At 51.0% G+C, this 18,910-nt stretch overlaps 1 protein-coding gene across 1 annotated transcript in view; it reads right to left on the bottom strand.

Moving 5' to 3' along the window:
* Nucleotides 1-11,490: 11,490 nt before the first annotated feature.
* The window catches only part of HS3ST4 (heparan sulfate-glucosamine 3-sulfotransferase 4), a 54,776-nt gene continuing 47,356 nt past the window's right edge, over nt 11,491-18,910 (bottom strand). The window contains exon 2 of the mRNA XM_042037361.1: nt 11,491-15,031. Coding sequence (XP_041893295.1) covers nt 14,395-15,031 — 637 coding nt within the window. The 3' untranslated portion in view covers nt 11,491-14,394. The remainder of the gene's footprint in view (nt 15,032-18,910) is intronic.

Here is an 18,910-nt window from a genome sequence, read left to right as displayed (position 1 = left end):
CTTCCAGGAGCAGCTCTGCTGGCATACTAATTTATAGCGTGCTTGAGCAGTCCCCCTGCATCCTAAGCGAGGAGGGTTTGGGAAATTAAAGTTTGTAGAAAATGCATCAAAAATCTGATGTCCTCAAGCAAGACAGCTGTTTTTCCAGCCACCAAAAAAGAGGCTGTGCCTTACTGCAGCAGATGGGGGCCAGTGGGGGGAGAGGAGGACAGGCTGGGGCAGGGGACGTGGCGCTGGTGTCCTGGCGAGGAACAGGAGGCTGGGTGGGTGCCCAGGGTGTGCGGGCACTGGGAGCACAGTGCTGCCCAGCAGCCATGTTCCATCTGGCCAGTGCTGGGCTGGGCACATTCCTGGTGCTGGCAAATAATAAATAACAATAATGATTATGGAAGCGCTATGCATGTGCCCCATGGGCTCTGCAAAACAACCTTCTACATCAAAATCCAACTACAACGTTTTCCCCCTCGTCTAATTCACAATATATGCCCATAAAAACAATAATTTATTTGTACAAGGGCAATTCCCGAGGTATTTAACAAAGATTGGTAGCTGCTGACTGTATCCTATCCTAGCAGAGTAGACCCAGTGGGATTCCTGGGATTTTGTGCAAGTGAAGAAGTGTCTTGGGGGTGTATATTAAAAAATCATTAAATGACATTATATTGTCTACTTGGGATTAAGCTCTGGGCTAGGTCTGGTCCCACCCCCAGTCATGTCTCCTAACTTGCTCTTGATGTCCCCAGGCTCTGAGCCTGGTTCAGCTCCTGTTGTTCAGGACAGAAGCTGAAAGCAAATGCTGCTCTCCATCTCCAGTTTTGACTTTCATATCGTGGCTCTTCAGTGCACTGAAATCTGTGTGGTGTTTAAAATTCAGCTATGTTTGTCAGAATTCAATTACCCCTGAAGATTACACAAAGATTATCAAAGTTGTAAACAGCAGAATATGCTCAGAGATCAATGAAGCGCAACAAAGACCATATTTAACAGGAGAAATAAAAGTAGGAGCATGCTGGCAAACCCTGACAGTAGAGCATAATGTCGCATCATCACACTGAAGGTTGGGAAGTAATTGAAATCTATGTTAAAGCACAATATATCCCTGTGCAGATTTGCAGGCACAGCACCCAGTTCCAGCTCTAATGTCTGAGCAATTCATCTGGTTTAAGCAGACCCAGGCACAGGGGGTTCTCAATAGGTGCCAGTGCAGAGCACTCTGCCCACGGCGTCCCTGCTGCCCCACCTGCTGTGCCCCCTCTCTGGGCAGCCTGTAGGCAGCAGAAGCCCTTCACTGAGGGAATGGGAGGATTAGGGGTCAGGATGACTGTCCTTAATACAAATGAACGGCCTTGTTGATTTTTGTTTGGGTGGGTTTGGCAGGAAGCTGTTCTCAGCTCTGTAGCTGTGCCCATGGGCAGCACTGTGCTCAGTGCTCAGTGCTCAGTGCTCAGGGACTGCCTCTGCTTGCGGGCACAGCTGCTCCTGGTGCCAGTGGAGTGCCCTGCTCAGGGTAGTGCCCTGTCCTGGGGGTCATGCCCTGCCCTGGGATGGTGCCCTGCCCTGGGATGGTACTCTGCCCTGGCAGAGGAGCTGTTGCCTGAAGAGCCTGAGATGGCTGAGAAGCAGCAGGAGTGACTAAGGGTGCTGGGTCCCTGCCTGCCTCGTCCCAGAGCGTGGCTGTCCCTGCTGTACAGGAGGTGTCCGTTTGGGGACTCCTTCCCCATAAGCACCCCCATAAGCACCCTTCCTGGTGCCCCAGTGCCCGCAGAGCCCTGGCAGATCCCCTCTGGGCAGCTGCAGCTCCATCGTGTTTGTGGTTTCCATTGTCATTCTGGAGGCAGCAGCCAGCTGATTTTTCTTCTCTGTAATATATTGCCACTATAATACCAAGTCTAGCAGAACAATGAACTCTAGAGGATGGAGATACCTTCCTCCTGTTTTGCAAACTAAACATAATTTTTATTTGTGCTCAGGTTTCTGGATGGTGCAGGGAGAGAGAGGATGGGGAGACGGTGCTGGGCAGGAAGAACTCCATCCCCGGTCCTGCCGTGGCGCTCAGTGCTCCCACGGTCCCTGTGGCCCCCGCAGCATTGGGATGCAAGGGAGGAAATCTCCTTTTGTCAAGTACTGTGAGGTTTCAGAAGAAACCCTTAAACCCAGATTAATTACTGCTATCTGGCCCCACCGGGGCTGATCCACCTGCTGCAGCCAAAATGGGCTGAAATTCTCATTCCCTTTCTGCCTTCCTTTCTCTCTCTCTCTCTTTTTTTTCCCTATTTACTTCGGGTTTAATCTGCATATTATCATCAGTGCAAAGACCTCTGAAATAACATCTGACAAATGACGCCTATTAAAAAAACCCTCTGCACTGTCCTCTTTCACCGCCTTCCAATTTGGGCTAGCACTATAACTATGCATCAATAGACAAGCAATATTATGTTAAGAACATGATAAAATACCAGCAGCTTCATAATGGCAGCAGCCAAATGGTAATTTCTGCTTCAGAAATTGGTCATTTATTTTGCTGGTCTGTTCTTACGTTCAAATTAGATGAAGTTTAATATACTGTAAAATTGAATGTATTCTATCCTTTTCAACAAATATGGCATGTATGAAATGATTTATGGGTCTTACAAACCTTAAAATGTTAAATAATCTCCTTTTTCCTGTGCCTTAACTCAGTGGTGCCAAATAGTTTAAGTATAGAGAAGCAAAACTTTATTAGCTCCTATCCTGATCATCACTTTATTTTGCTGCATTTACAGAGATAGGAACAGTATTTAACATATTAGACCAAGTTTAGAAGCAGCCCTATTAATTGGTACATTAATTTTACCCTATTAACTGTAATTGGTAGGAAAGCGATTCTTCCCAATAAATGTTGTACTCTGTGTTTTAAATGTTTAATAAAGTCACGCTGCCTAAATGAGGGTGCTCCTCTCGGCTTGAGGGTCAGCCCCGCTGGGCTCCCTCCCCCAGCCTGGTGCCTTGTGGGACTGCCCCACAGCATCCAGGGGCGCCAGCCCACGGCTTCGCCTTTGCCAGTTCCCTCCCTGCCTCTGTCTCTGCCCCCGATGCCCCTGGCACAGCCTTCGTATCAGCTCAGCCGTGTCCGAATCCAGCCGTGTCCGAATCCAAACGTGTCCCTGTGTGCTTCCCCCCGGGAGTGCCAGCGCCGGGCGGGCGCCGGGATGCCGCGGGTGCGCGGCCCTTGCGCTGCTGCTCGGGGCTGCTCCGAGGCGCACACCGCCGCGACGCTGAGGGTGCTGAGGCTGTGGCGGTCCCGGGCAAAGCCAGCTGGAAGGGCAGGTGTCTGCTCTGTCTCTGCTCCGTCTCGGAGCCGGCAGCACACTGTCCCTCCATCCCCGTGGGGCCAAACCTCACCGGGCCGTGACCCTTACACCAGTGCGTGCGCTGCTCTTCTTGGGAGATGCAGAGCCAGGATCAGCATTCTGGATGGTTTTGCTGAAGATTACTAACAACGAGCAAGCCCCACCTTGATTTGAAAATAGGTATTTAATCTGTTCAATTAAAGATCTTTTGTGTCTGCCAGCAGTAGCTTGGGGTATATTCAGCTCCCCACAAGGCTGCAGGGGCAGCTCCTCTAAGCAGGGGGAGGTAGGTTCGGTAGGAGCTGCCCTGCCCCCCAGGGTGTCTCCCTTCCCCACGCTGATCACACATCAAACCCTCTCCGAAGGTCTGCCCCTAGGTCCTGGGAAATCCCTGGGGGGACTGCCTTGGCTGTGAGGCGAGGTGATGGGTGACAGAGAACCAGCCAAGAAGCAGAACAGGGGTGACTTCCTCCTGGCTTGCAGTTATTTAAAACAAATTGACTCCTTGCCCTTCGCCTTTCCTCTGTCTCCCCATCAGCAGCTTGTCCCTGAGGATAAGCCTCAGAGCAGCACAATCTCCTGCAGTCCCCTGGAGCTGCAACCCTCTGCACCAGGATAAGTGAGAAGCCTTTTATTCTGTTTATTTGCTCTATATAATTTTTTCTGCTCTTGCTGACCCTTCTGGGAAGCGTTCCACCCTTCAGGCTCTCTGCTGGGTGCCAGAATTACTAAGCTTAGGCTGTATTTGCATTTCATATCCTAGTTAAACCAACATCATCAAGGTCAGGACACTCCGCTGAGCCGGAGTAGGAGACAAGGCAGCAGCCCCTGCTCAGCAGAGGAGCAGTGCGGAGCCCAGCCCCTGCTCCGGGGAGCGCCCGTGCTCCTCCCAGCTCCCTCCTGGCCAAGGGAAGGGGCTTCTGCTGCGGGCTCTGCCCGGCGGTCCCGCACGGGAGGGGCCGAGCAGGGGCTGCTCCCTGGGGAGATTATTCCGTGTCTGTGTCCTCACTGTGAAAAATTTTCCTGTTGTGTCCAGACGGACCCACCCCGGGAGAAACTGGTGCCTATTTCCCCTCGGTTTTCCGTGTGACTCCTTGTACAAAGGTGTCCTTTTGGTTACACCCCACTTGAGGGGTACAGCCTTGCTACCCCCAGTGCAGGGATACTGATGTGCATCTCCGTGTACCCCTGTGTCCTACAAACAGGCCGGAACAGGCAGCAGCTGCAGAGAGCACATAGCTGTGCTATAATGATTTTTACATCCGTGAACACTGTCTGGTTTTCCTTTCATTAAGGAACATTTCTTATGAAAAAGTAGCTGGATTTCTGATGTGAAAAAAACAATTCTGCTCAAGACTGAGAGCTGTTTAGAATAAACGCCAGACACTGTGTGATGGAGACATTGCATGGAGACTTAATGCTGGTCACATCCTTTCTCTGCCAGTAAGTCAAGGATGTGTCTTTGCTATTGTATTTGGTGACTCATCTTTCAAATAATCATCTCTGGAGGAATTCTGTGCCAAGATGAAAAAATACCTGGGTGCCAGAAGCATGTGTGTGTCTTTCCATGAGCACAGCCCAGGAGGGAGCTGTGGGGCAACTCTGTTCATCCTCCTCACGGGGGCCAGGGTGGTGACATGGGCTGGCATGGTCTCCTTGCTGAGGCAGCAGGTGCCCTGGGCAGAGGACAGGAGGTGAAGGTGAGAGTTTTGGCAGGAGGTAGCACTACCTCATGCAGGTCCCATTTACTGTGGTTTGGCTGGAGAACACGGTCAGTCAGGCACCCCGTGGTGACTGTCAGACCCATGGCATGGCGCAGCCACAGCACTCTGCCCCACACCTGCCCATGCCCACCTGCCTCAGGGCCTGAGCCACAGGCACCTGAGCTTCTTACCAGCACCTGGAGGTTTTCCTCATCCTTGGAGAAAAATATGCAGATTAGGTGAGTAAGTGAAGTGCTGTATGCTAATGCATTCAACAGAGCCACTGTTCCATAACATCCAACCTACACACAGAGGATGTGCTGGAAGTGGCTTCCCTGGAAAACATTTCCTCGCTGCTTAACAAAAAGTTACATGAACTCATTAAACATAAAACAAGATGGTGAATAGCAGAGAAACTGTAGGTGCTGTGTGGACTGAGTCCCAGCAGCTGTGCCCACGGAGAGAGCCAGATTCCTTGGTGGCAGCGGGAAGGCTCCAGCAGCAGGTGGGCACCTGGTGATGGTGAAGTGTGGCAACAATTTTATTGGTAGTGATGCCATGAAGATTTTTGCCTTTTCTTTGATACCCCTGTTATACCCCTGTTATACCTTTTTACAGCTTCTGTATTCCTAGTGCTTTTTGCCTACATTCTTGGACTTGTTTGTTAAGCTAAGAGACTAAACATTTTAGAAGCTTCGTAGCTAGGGATCAGTGTGCCCCAGACCCCAAGGTCCTCTCCAGAACATATTCTGTAAACCAAGATAGAACCATCCAGGGGAAGGTTCCTTGGGGAGGGGGGGCTCCCTTGAACCTCTCATTGGGGAATCTTTGATAGATATGCTAATTAGTAAAGCCTATAATGTTATACCCAATGTTGGGGGGATTAGGATAGACACGGGAGGAGAGAGAGACAGAGACAGGGAAAGACTCGGTGGGGTACATCTTGATGCATATGACCTGGACGTGTACACCTAAGGATCCTTAAGAATAAATACCAAGGTAAAATCCCTTTTCCCCTTCTAACCGTGTATGCCTCTTGATTTTAAGACCAAGGAAAGGCATCAGTAGCCCATGGTGTCAGTGGCCCCAAGCCTGGCCTAACCAGGCCATCAAGTCATGAGCACCGTCTCCAATCAGGCTGCACTGCATTGGACCAGCAGCCACATGGCCAGTGCTGTCAGTGATCTGTCTCCACAGGTGACCTCCCACAAGAAGGTGCAGGCCAGCTTGTTCACTCCATGCTGCAGGAGGAAGAGTCTCCTCTGGCGCAGGGTTTGGGGCACCATGGTCGCCTGCCTGTTGCAGAGCCCTGGTGTATGCATCCCTCAGGAATTCCTAACTGGGGTGTGCATGGTCAGGGCTGCATCTGCATCTCACGTTCCTGTGAGCTCTTGTTTTCTGTGTTTAAAATAATAAGTGGATGCTGCAGTTTTGACAGGACCAAGAGCTGACTGGCTGGTCTGAGAGCTCTGCTGCTGCAAAGAGAGCAAAACAGATGGACAAGCCAATGGCACATGCCATTCCCTCTGAGTTACATGGAAAGACATTTTCCATATTAGAATGGGTTTAAAACTCGCAGTTCTCAGGGCATTACAAGATTTTTAACATACATCTCTGGGACCACTGCCTTGGGTTTGTTTGTTTTTTTCCTTTCTGAGAGTAATTCTTAAACAGTAAATCTTACAAATCAACTTTTCCACAAGTTGTCATATCTGGAAGGAAAACACCAGACTTATGATTTTATTATTAAATCTTGCTGGAAGAAAATGTGAATTAAACTGTTTTTCTGTATTACAGAGATGCAGGGATGGCCCTGGACCAAATGGATGAGCCAAGTGCTTGCTCTGTGCCTGCTCTCCAGCTTGGGAGCTGCAGCTGTGAAGCCCCTCTCAGCAGGACTCTCCTCTGCTGTCAACTCTGGCAGATTGTGTGAACTGGAAAATGGTCCAATCTCAGCCTCTTTGCACAGTCACTAACAAAGAGTCTGGGCAGCCTGGTCTCATGTAAGGCAGGGCCATGCTGGTGTCAGTGCTTAGGACTAAGAAATGGCACAATTGGTTCAGGGTCTTTTAAGACAAAGCAAACTTCTGAGCAGTAAACCTTTGCTAGGCAGTAATTATCTGCTGGACAAACAGGTCAGTCCACAGGGCAGTCAAAACCATCACTGCTTGGGCAAAGCACCGTAAATCTCTTGCCCTGCTCCAAGGAGATCTTCTGCTGTGAGCAGCTCGTGTCATCGGCCAGGCCCGGAGTCTTGTTGCTCCAGCAGCACCCACTGTGCCTCCAAAACCATGGGACAGGGGGGAGCAGCCAGTCATAGTGTTGAGAAATTAGATTAAATTAGCATGAATTAACCACGATGAGACACTTCTTCACAGGTAAATTTGGAACATTGAGGAAATGAAGCACTTCTCCATCCTCTACCACAGCACTGGACAGGGAGAGGTTTCTGATGCATGCACAGCATCCAGTCCTCCAGCTTCACATGTCATGTGAATATAAAGATTCCCTGGAAAAAGCTGAATTTGTCAAAGGACTTGCTCTCGGCTGCTTATTCTGCTCAGAAAAAAATCCTTCAAGAGGTGAGTGAGGTAACCCCGACGACCTGCCTATTCCTCACTCTTTTCATTAACTGCAATTTATCCTGCAGCAGCTTTCTTAGATCAAGGCAAAACCCTGCCATTAGCTTTCCCTTGTTGAACTAGGGCTGAAACCCAGCCAGGTCTACCTGCTCATCACTGCTGCGTGCTGCAGAGGGTCCCCTGGGAGAGGGATGGGTGTCAGTCCCTGGGATGGGACACTTGGGCACCTGCTGACCTGCCAGGGCTGAGCTGGCAGTGACCACAGTGGCTGGGAGAGCACAGCTCAGCTGGCATCCAACAGGATGATGCTGCTGCCCTGGCCGTGCTGCCAGGCGCCCTTACGGTTTCCCAGCTTCTTCTGTTTCCTGGGAAGTGTCTCCCTTTGCCACTGCCAGCCTTCGTTTTGTCTCTGCTTGTGAGGGGCTTCAGGCATGATGGCTCTGCCACACCTGCTGCTCAGGTCCCTAGCTGCAGCACCAGCCCTTGCCACACGCCGGCCCCACAGCCTCTCCACAAAAGCTTTGAAGGATGCTTACACTATTAATGGGGTATATTTATAACTGTTTATCTCTGTCAGTTGGGTGGAAAATTGCCAGATGTAGCGTTTGCCTTCTTTACACAGACATCTCCTGCATCATCTGGATGAGTGCGCTAAGCGGTGTCACTGCCAGGGAAAACCTCATTGCTCCTTCGTGGTGTGGGTGTTCGTGGGATCTGCCTGGGTGACTACAGAGAGCAACACCCTGGAGGCAGATCTCTGTACGAGACAGATCTCTGTCCCGCGCTGCTCTGGATTTAGCCTTGTGGGAGGTAAAAGGAGCAGTGGAGCTCCTCACTGAGGTCTAAACACGGTCAGGCACTGCGGTCGTGGAGAGCAGTGTCCTGCCCCTCCGACGGCTCTCACTCCTGGAGCTGACACCACGTGCCAGCCCCGCTGCTTTGGAGGCATCAGGAAAATCCCCAGATGGCCGCTTGCCTGCTGCAAGGGGTGCTCAAGAGCAGCGAGGGCATCCCTGCTGGGGGATGCCCTGCAAACAGGAGAGGCAGCTCAGAGCCAGCAAATATCCTTTCCAACAGAGAACAAGGCAGAAAGATAAGAATGGCTTAAAAAGAAAGAAATTGCCTCCAAATAAAATGTTTTTCCTCATTTCCCATGATACAGTGAAATTTCTTCATGGGCAGATAGTCAGAGTAGAGTCCATTACACTCCACACTTTTTGCCTTAAAACATAAATAGCTGCATCTCCTGTAAGTGTTTGTTATGAGGAAAAGCATGTGCCTAGAAAAGTTAGACATTAAACCATTATTTCATGCAGAAAGATATGCTAAAGGGAGAGGATTACCTACTATATTAATTCTGTCTTTCAGCTACCCATACGTCTCTCTGCACATAATGACTTCAGTCACAAATGAGGTGCTGTAAAACCCAGTTCCCTCCATTCCCATTTCCTGGGAGACTGTGCACACAGTCACCCTCCCTATGGGCCCTGTGGGGGCAATAGAACAGCAGAGGGGACAGCAGAAATCTGTAAATCTGTAGGTACATCTGTCAGCTTCTATTCTTGCACAGGGTACATACGGACAAGTGCTGATATCTGGTATTAGTCCTTATATTGCAACTAAAAATTTCAAAATATCCCTGTTGGTGGCATAAAGTAATACTGATGTGACCCTCAAACATTTCTTCCTGTACCAGAAGTTAGAAGAGCATCTTAAAAGGCACCAAAATTTTTCTAATCATGTATTTTTCTCAGCAAGTGACTGAGAGATAGAGGGAGAGTTTCTGAGGTTAGCAAAACCAAAAAACTCCAAGCACAGGGCCTCAGGAAATCTGGGATGTGAAAGATTGTTTATCTGTTTCTGCCTAGGATGTCACAGGCTGTTGGCACAGGGTGCCAATGCCACGGCACTGCAGGGTGCAGGGTCATGGGCACTGGCATTGTGCCAGGGAGGCAGTGGCCGAGGTCAGGGTTATTCCTGCTGACCAAGCTGTGACAGTTCACTGCAGGGTTGCAACCTGCCCAGGTAAATAATCCCCCCACTGCCATCCTCCTGGGCTTGGGTGTAAAGACAAACCCCTGGTCCCACAGTATGAAAGCTGGTGGTGGAGCTCTCACCTGACATCCTAGGTCCTGTGTTTGCTGACGCTGGTGCAGAATGCTCCGAGCTGCGTGCAGGAATGGAAACAGCAGCGAGCAGCAGGGCCTGATATCACCATCTGGAGACATTGCTTAGTGGTGGCCTCGGCAGTGCTGGGGGAATGGTTGGACTTAGTGGTCTTGGAGACCTTTTCCAATCTAAACAATTCCATGATTCTATAACGCTATGTAGTAAGTCATCCTTATTCAAAGGGCTCTGTTTGAAATCTGGCATCAGCAATACAGAACATGTTGCATCTTTGCTGGTACCTCTTCAATCTGGTTTGCAAGACATCCTGGAGGACATGACCTTGGAGGCAGGCAGCATATCGAACCTGCATAATCTGAGCATGTCTGCACCAGTGGCAGCCTGTTGGGTACCGGGCAGTTAATAAATAATGAGGATGTCAAAGATGACAGCAGGAAAGTGGGAGCAGGTAGCAGCTTTGCAGCCAGCTCTCTGACAGCCGCTTGGCAACCTCCAATTACGAGGCGTGTGCCGGAGTTCATCCCGGCACGGTGTCCGGCACCGGGGAGTCGCGATGCGGCACCAGAGCAGCCTGTGGCACCGCACTGGCTGGGCAGCCCGAGGGCACGGGCAACAGGCTCTTTGAAGAGCAATGTGTATCTGCGGGAGCAAATCCCAAAACGCAGCGGGAGGCACCCGGCTACAGCAGCGCAGAGACACAGGGCAGCAGCTGCCGCAGGAGCCGCGCTCGCTGGTCTGTGGCGGGGTGTGCCAAGGGGGTTAACCCTGCTCGGAGCAGCGATGGACGCGTTTCAAGAGGCAGCTGGATCAGCTGAATATGAGAGTGGTTTCCTCGGGGTTTGCGGAACAGGAGCACACCGGCCCCGGTCCTGTACCGAGGCACGGGCGCTGCCGGGGCAGCTCCTCAGGGTATCAGCTGCTGTTCACAGGTGTGTCCTTCAAGGGTTGAATTACATCACACCACAACTCAAAGATTAAGAACCTGAGGTGTAATTGATCTTCTGATGGCTTTTTAAATATCTGGTGAGAGGGGGCTGCTTTCCAAACAGCAGAATCTACACCAAAATGATCTTGATTTGAGTAAGTATTCCATCCTTGTTTGGTAAATACACCCAGTGTTAATGGTGCTTAATGGTGCCTGTAATTGGTGTCTAAAGTTATTTAAAAGTAAATTTACTAGAAAATAATTAGCAATTTTATAGTTCAGTACTTCCTAATTTTGTCGATAAAAGTTTTTCTGTGGTTTTTATCAGATGACACAATAGGACCATGCTGTGAAATAACCTTTTTTCAAACAAGCAGGAAATTGTGCACACAAAATAAGATAAAAGAATTTTCCTCCTAATTTCTTTGCCTGGCAGCCAGCCCTCTCTCAGCCCTCTTTTTATTAGCCACTGATTTATCCTTAATCAGCAGCAAGTGAAATCTCCCAGGCATTGCTTGGGGATTTGTTCTTTGTGACCTTGGGAGGTGCACCCCAAACTGAGAGGTCAGTGAAGAAAGCTCTCCCCCACACCAGGACCTGCAGGCTGGCCCAGGTGGTCCTGGTCCTGGTCTTCGTTCTGGTCCTGGCCTGCAGCATGTGCCTTCCCCAGCCCTTTTGGCTGTGGGGGCCACGACCTGTGGGGCAAGTCACAGCAGCCAGCAGGGCTGGCAGGAGGCAGGTCACGGCCAGCGTTGTCCTGTTTTGGCTCCCACTCATGGGGTGTTGGTGCTGCTGGGGGGGGCAAGAGAAATGGAGCCAAGAAGTGCAGCTGCTACAATGATTTATTGTTTAGTGCTGTGGGTTGCAGGGTTCAGCTCAGGACAGTCACATCGTTCAGGTACAGAGACACTGATGGACAGAGACGCATTTGGGAGGCAGTGACAGCACAGCAAATAAGGTTCAGAACAGACCAACTCTCCATTACCAGTCTCTGAACCAGAAAGTACCAGCTTTTCCAGAATAATGAATCACTCAGTCTGTGTAAAAAATTAAATATAATTTATGCTTTGCTAATTGAAACCAAATACAAAATTCAATTTCCTGTGTATTCTAATGCTGACATTTGAATAGTTTTTAAAAAAAGTGTTATTAACCTGACTCTCATTTGGCAGGCCACTTTCTGGCCAGATAGAAAATAATCCCCCCCATCCAGCCCCAGCTGCAGTGGGGCATCCACAGGGCGCATTTCCAATGAACAAAACAAAATAACACCACCCATGCCCCCAGCCCATCCCAGGGTGACTGGCATGTCCCTGCTCCCTTCCAGCACTGCAGTGCTGGTAGCTGCACCTGGGAGAGAAGGGTTGGGGGGCTGGAGGGTCCTGTCCCACCATGCTGAAGTGGTTGGTGTCCATGGAGCAGGCACTCAGGGCAGAGGAGCAGGGTCTCACCTCCCAGTGGGCACCCATCAGCTCCTGCCGAGCTGGAGATGGCATCTGGTATAAAAAATAAACCTCTGAATATATGGCAGAAGTAACAGAAGTGAGCGTGGGGGGCAGGCGGGAAGGGCACAGCGAGCGCGCCCAGGAACCATCATCCTCCAGAGCTGAGCCCCTCCCAGAGCCACCAGCCCCAGCACCTCTGCTCAGCACCAGCAGGGCCAGCCCGACACCACACTGGGCATGCACCACTCTGGAGACAGGCAGAGATTCCTAGATATCCCTCTGGTGAGGAGGACACTGGGCCTAGAGCCCCCTGTACTCCATTGAGCATCTTGCACCAAATCCAAATTATGCAACAGGTTTCATTTAGGACCTGTTCTGATATTTTAATAATGTGTGAAACACGGTAAGATTATTCCTATTATATACTTCCAATTTTCCTGTGGTAATTTGGGAGTTTGTGGGTTTGTGAAAGCTGTGAAATGGCAGGAGCTGTTTTTAAATCTGACCAGGCTGATGGGAACTGATGTGACATCAGCAGGGACCTTGCAGCGCCCCTCCAGCATGGGCCACGCAGTAAATGGTCCAAATGGTTTCAGCTCTTCTCATCCAATCCAAGGCACTGGCACCATTTCACGGCGTAATGAGCCGCACAACAGGCCCTGGAACCCCGAGCAGGGTCAGCGTGTCACCCAGTGAATGCAACGGTGATTTCATCTGGTTAGCTGGAGCTGCAGGGAGTTCTTTCACCTTAATCAGAACCAAGTCCTGGTCCTTCCACAGCAATCCCATTCTGCACCTCTGCTGGGGACCTGCCCAATGGGAGGGACCCTCATGTGGCTACACCCCAAGCTGGAGGTAATGTCAGCCCTCAATCAGAGCAAAGAGAGCTGCCAGCAGTATCCGAGTGCCCTCAGGAATCCCCGTGTGAGGGACCATTTCAGCAGCTCTGCGTTTCACCTTTGCTCCCTCTTCTGCCTGGTTTCCCCCAGCAGTGGTGGTGGAACTGTGCAGTTGTGTGAAAGCGCTGCTCCTGTTCTCTGCTGGGCCCAGCAAACAGCTCTCATGACACTGGGGGATCGAGTGGGGATACAGGTTTATTCTACAGTTTCTACCAGGATTTGCAAATTTGGGTGACTGGGCCGTTTCCACTAGAAAGCACAGGTTTTGTGCGCTGAGCAGTGCTCGCCCTGGGAATTAATTGCTTTTTTGTAATTCTGAAGTAAGATGAAGGGGGCTTCCCTGTTCTGCGACCCCAGCTGTCCACAGCAAGCAGCAGGGATCGCGTTTTCAAGGTGCAAATGAATGGCAGTGCCAGGGGTCCTGACTGTCAGACCCTGTGCTGGGGCTGTCTGCAGGCCCCCACCCTGCAGCCACCCCTTCCGTCCCCACTGGCAACACCTGGCTCCAAACCATGGAGCAGGGCATGGCACAGCCTGGCCAGGAGATGCTGTGTGGACGTGTGGTACCAGACTGTGCCTTGGCAGCCTGGCAGGGTAGTGGGAGCCTGGCTCACTCCTGGGGAGCCTGGGAATGTTCTTTCAGCTTCCAGCAGGGTGGGGACCTGGGGACCCAGTTCTGATCTCACAGAGCATCTCAGCAAAGAAGGAACAACTCTCTTCCAACAGGTGAGGTGCACCCATCAGTCGGAGGAGAATTCAGGCCAGGTGTCTGTGGCACTTGGTAAATTCTAGTTTTAGTGCAACAAGTAATTGAAACGTCTGGTGCAAATGAAGTTCCTGTACATAGATCCTTTGCAGCATTAACTGGCTTTATTCCTTCCACACACAAAGTCCAGTGTGCACATGACTGCACATGGCCTGAATTTACCAGACCTGATGCTGCTGTTTGGGCAAAACTAAAGTGCAGGGCAGGAGAAATCAAATCTATGGGTTTGTCCCAGTGCTGCGTTTTGGGAACCACCCTCTCGCCCAGCTTGCCATGGCAGGAGGTCTGGTCCTGCCTGCCTGGCTTCAAGGGGGACACCAGCAGCAAAACGTTGACACAAAGCGCTCCATCACCCTGAGGAGCCCTGCTCCCTCTGCCTCCCCCTCCTCCCACCTGCCCCTGACCCCCAGCGTCGTGGCAGGGAGAACCAAGTGCAGCCCGAGGTGACAGGCCACTACAGTTCCAGAACTGGACATGTGGGATGACTTCTGCTGCAGCCCTGACAAGACAAGAGCCTGTTACACACAGGGCTGAGCCTCTGGCCCCAAAAGAGTTTTGGGTCTCAAATGATGATTCACATCCCAAAAACAAAAAAGATTTTTTCCTGATTTTGTGGTTCTACTTATCACTTTCTTCCTGCTCCCACTGGAAATCTTGGCCTGTCATTTGGTAAAACATGACATTGAAGGGTTTGTAGAACTTCCGCAGTCTGTGGATGACGTCTGGGTCTATTTTGGGGTGAGTTCGACCTTTGGACTTGCCCAAACACCGGGGAGCACTGCTGTCCTCTGGCTTCTTTAGACAGGGAAACCCCTTTGTTTTATTAAAATAAAAATGCTTCTCTGTCACAATCCTCTTGAGGCCTAAGAAGTCCTGGACCTTGGCCATTTCCCCAGCTGGGTCAGTGATGAGCCTCTCACCACTGACAAACAGGATCTGGGAGAGGGGAAAGTACTGGAGCCAGTTTTCCAAGTGCAGGGCATAAATCCCAATGCGGATTGCACTCCAGGAGGCATCAATCAGCCCCAGAGTCCGGTTCTTGAAGGCCAGCACCTCAAAGGTGGGGATCTCTGGCTTCTTGGACAGAGTCTGTGTGTAGTCCGAGATGGCGCGGGTGACGGGGTTGCGCACCACCACGATCAGCTTCGTGTCCTTGGCCATGGAGTGAATGCGCCGCGGGGCCTCATTGGTCACAAAGTAGCTGGGGGTCTTCTCCATGGTGATCTGGCCATCCAGCGTCTTGGGCATCACATTCCTGCGCAGAAGCAGAGGAGGTGGTTAGCGAGGGGCCAGGCAGGGGTGGGCACCTTGTGCAGGTGTTGGTGGGACATGCAGGAGGAGGGACGCTGTCACTCCTGTGTGACCCCCAGACCCAAGTCTTTCTGGCTTTGTTTCTTCTCAGCCCCTGGCCATGGTGGGCACCTAAAATGTAAAGTCAGCTTTGGTGACACATTATGCAGACAGTTTGCCATAGGCATATGTAGACCAAAGCTAATTGACACTAAACCTGCACAATACCTGCCTGTTCAGAAGCCATCTGCTCCCATTTGCTCAATTAAGCCTATTCACTCCAGAGCCGTGTACGGAGCAGTGCAGTTCGGATTACACAGGACCTTTTTGTTATGATGACATGCTTTTAAATGTCTCAGCTAATAAAACTTAATACAGAATAAGATCCCTTGCTTCTAGTACAATAATTAAATTTATTTACTATCTTGTGTGTGAGAAAGAATGACTTTTCTTTTATCTCTAATTCACATGCTCTGTCAATAATTAATTGCTGCTGGGTTTTGAGCTTCCTGTGCAAGCACTTTATTAGCCAAAAGGAATTTGCCTGCTGGATAAATTAGCATGTAGCAAGATTTTCCTGGATAGCACATTACCATACTATAAAATGAAACTGCAGTGAGATAACAGTTATGTCTAAGAAAATGAAAAGGTAAATTCTTGTCCCAGTGCCACCAGTTAAGGATTATCATAGCCAGCCAGAGGGTTTTAAGTGACCACAGAATCACAGAATAAGCTGAGTTGGAAGGGACCCACAAGACGTCCCCTGCAAAAGCATCACAGCCTCACTCACACCTGTTGTGCTGCCAGGTGGCACCGGGGCTGGAGGCTGTGCCACAGCCAGGGACCTGCCTGCTGCCCGCACCCACCCGCACCACGGCCCTGCCTGTGGGCAGCCCCAGCCCTGCCACAGTGCCAAGGAGGAGGAAACGGGGTCGCTGCTCCGGGGAAGCACTCACGGCACTGGGCAGGTCTCCTGTGTCAGACATAGAGCACGGTGATGCCCATGGTCTTGCAGGATTATCCCTTTGTATTGCAACTATTTTTAGTACAAACATATGGCGAGGAAATAACGTGAATAGGCTGGAAATGGCTCTGTGAAAGCACCTTGGGCAGCGACAGCCACAGTAACACTGACGTCAAACTGCTGGGCCCCAGGAAGGCCCATTTCAGGAATCACACAGCTGAAGCCTGGAGCAGAATCAGCTGATAGGCATAGCCCACTAGATGTGCCTGTCAGTGTCACCTCCTATTTGTGACTGCTAAAGGCATCAACTGGCTTTAATGCCCCTGTAATTTGTGTATTCACTGCTGGTGCCACCAAGCCCACCAGGCTTGTTCTGCTGAGGTGCTTTTTGGGGTGGTGAGGGGCCTCCTGCCAAGGCAAGAGTGAGGGTGGGTTGGTGCTGCCACAGGGCTGCCAGTGTCCTCAGCATTTTAGGTGAAGAGGCTGGTGGTTCCTGTGGCTGCCCCTCTCCTGCTGCAGAACCTTTCCTGTTGAACAGTCTGTCTGAGTACCAGCAATGCAGCCTGCAGGGCTGCAGGACTCCAGCTCCCTGTCCATGCTGGTGGCCAGGCTCTATAGGGAAGCCCATCCCTCTGACATCAGGTCCCACTGGAGCTGCCTTCCCAAAGGCAAGGCACCTGCAATCCCATCTTCTGCCCAGAGCACTCTGGCGCTTTATCCATGCCCTGCATCAGCCACTTGAGTAGCAGTGACATGAAGGGAGCAAGGATTAGTCAGAATGATGCATCTCGAGCTATTTTTTCCTTTAAGAAAACCCTGAACAAATTAAGAGGGATAGGAACACTTGGGGGCTTCAGATGCTGCAGAATTACAGACCAGCTTCCCTGGGGAATCCAGCACCCAGATTTAACAGCCCTGTGGGAAGGAAGCAGCTTTTATGGCTATGTACATCACAGCAAGCCCCACAGTATGATCAGAGATGAACCCCTGGGTGCCCACTGCTGTATTATGGGGGGGTGGGCTGCCACCAGCAGCGCTGCTCCGTGCCCACTCTCACAGCCCATGGCCATCAGCTGGTAGTGGAGGATGGGGAGCAACCCACCTGCAGCAAGGACAAGAGCCATGATGGTGTCTGTTCCCCACAGCAGCACCAGATGCCCCAGGGCATTTGGTTTATATAAAACAAACACACTGGGGGTTTATAAAAGAAGCATGAACATGTTAATTACAACTGCCCCTTCAGATGATGTTACCACAATAAACAGGAGCCAAGAAATTGCAGAGCTAATAATCTGGATGTGTTGCCACATTTAAGGACTGTGTTTTTAACTCCGTGCACATTAAAGACAAAGAGATGGATGGGCTGGCCCTGAGGAGAGAAAATGGGGAAGCAGTGATCAAGGAAAAGAGGAGGAGAAGCAGATTCAGCTTCTTCTGTACAGTTTTAGGGATAAAGCTGGAAGCCACAGTGTGTCCTCAAGACACCCTGGCCCTGCAGAGCCCCGAACAACTGTGGCTCTGGGACGTACATACAGAAAGGCTTTACCCCAAACTCTGCTGTGTTTCAGAGTCTCTCCCCATGTGCTGCCCTACCAGGGCAGGAGCCAAGCTACGTTGTGCAGGTGAAGGAGGCTCGAGCCTGCAGCCCTAGGGCCAGGTGCCCTGCATGCAGCCAGTGGCACGCGATAACTGCTGCCAAACAGAGAGTGGCACACGGCACTGCTGGCTCCTGCTGCTGGGAATAACAAGGGTGTTAAAGCTGGAGCAACCGAGCCTCTGGCACGGCAGGAATGCTCCTCAGAGCAGTTAACCTTCACAGAGCTGCTGCCATGTGCTCTGCCCTAATTGTGCGTGTGCCGACGGAATTCTAACCAGCTCTGTGTGTGCAGGCAGAGCGACGCTCCGCATCGCTCTCCTGCAGTGGCTGATGCAGAGCAGTTTGCAGCATGGGGCTTTGCTCCTGGAGGGAGCACACAGGCTTTGGAACACATTTTGGCTTTCCTTGCAGTGTTTGTGTCCCTTTTGAGGGCAGGCTGGCTGCTGAAGAGGCATGGCCACACAGTGACTGCACCTGATGTGGCTCCACAGGGCAGTGCAGGAGGTGAAGTGTTGGAACGGGATGTGTCTACTCCTGTCTCTGCTACTGGTGTCTCCCCACCTGCATCTCTTCTCTCTCCATCACTGCTCACCCGAAAAAGAGAAGCAATGACAACAAGCCACTGGCAGGAGCTCCACTGACACAGGCACGAACAAAGCTTCTGCTCCCTTACGGGACGGGCATCATCCCCTTGTGCTTGCGGGTGCAGCATCACTACCCTGTGCAATGCCAAAACTAAACTGTCATGCTGGGCTTGGACCCAGGAATTACCTCGTCCTCCAAGCAGATGATCCAATATATATTACTGAGTACTTGCTTTGGCTTTTGATATTTCTCTCCTTTCCTGTTCATTCTCCAGTGCTGTGCCCAGAGGCTGGGGAGAGCCAGACTGCTCCGTGCACCCCCAGCACCCCCGAGCTGCACAGGGGCTTGGTGCTGTCACTCCTTCAGGTTTCTGTTCTGTGCATGGAAGGCCCCCAGCCACTGTGGGCGGCAGGCAGGACAGCTGGCTCCTGCCTGCTCTGGCTTGGAGCAGAGGCCAGCTCTAAGCCCTCATTGGGAAAATGTGCTGTAGTAATTGTTCTTAATTGCTGGCTTCAAACAAGCTCTTTATTTTCAAAGGATACATTTTATAAATTTGTGAATTTGCATGTTGCCAAAATCCCCTTGTGGTTTATTTAAATCCAGATTATCTTGTTTATTCCTTCAGTCACAGCTGTCATTTATCTCTGTGTAGGCAGCTTTTTCACGATGTTGCAGGTTTCCTGCAATCCTACTCAAAA

This window comes from Corvus kubaryi, unplaced genomic scaffold (genome assembly GCF_017639235.1).
Source record: "Corvus kubaryi isolate FWS band 111438036 unplaced genomic scaffold, C.kubaryi_AGA036_p1.0 37387, whole genome shotgun sequence".
Classification (NCBI taxonomy): Eukaryota; Metazoa; Chordata; class Aves; order Passeriformes; family Corvidae; genus Corvus; species Corvus kubaryi.
The sequence above is the reverse complement of the archived record's forward strand: the minus strand, read 5'-3'. Positions and strand labels throughout refer to the sequence as shown.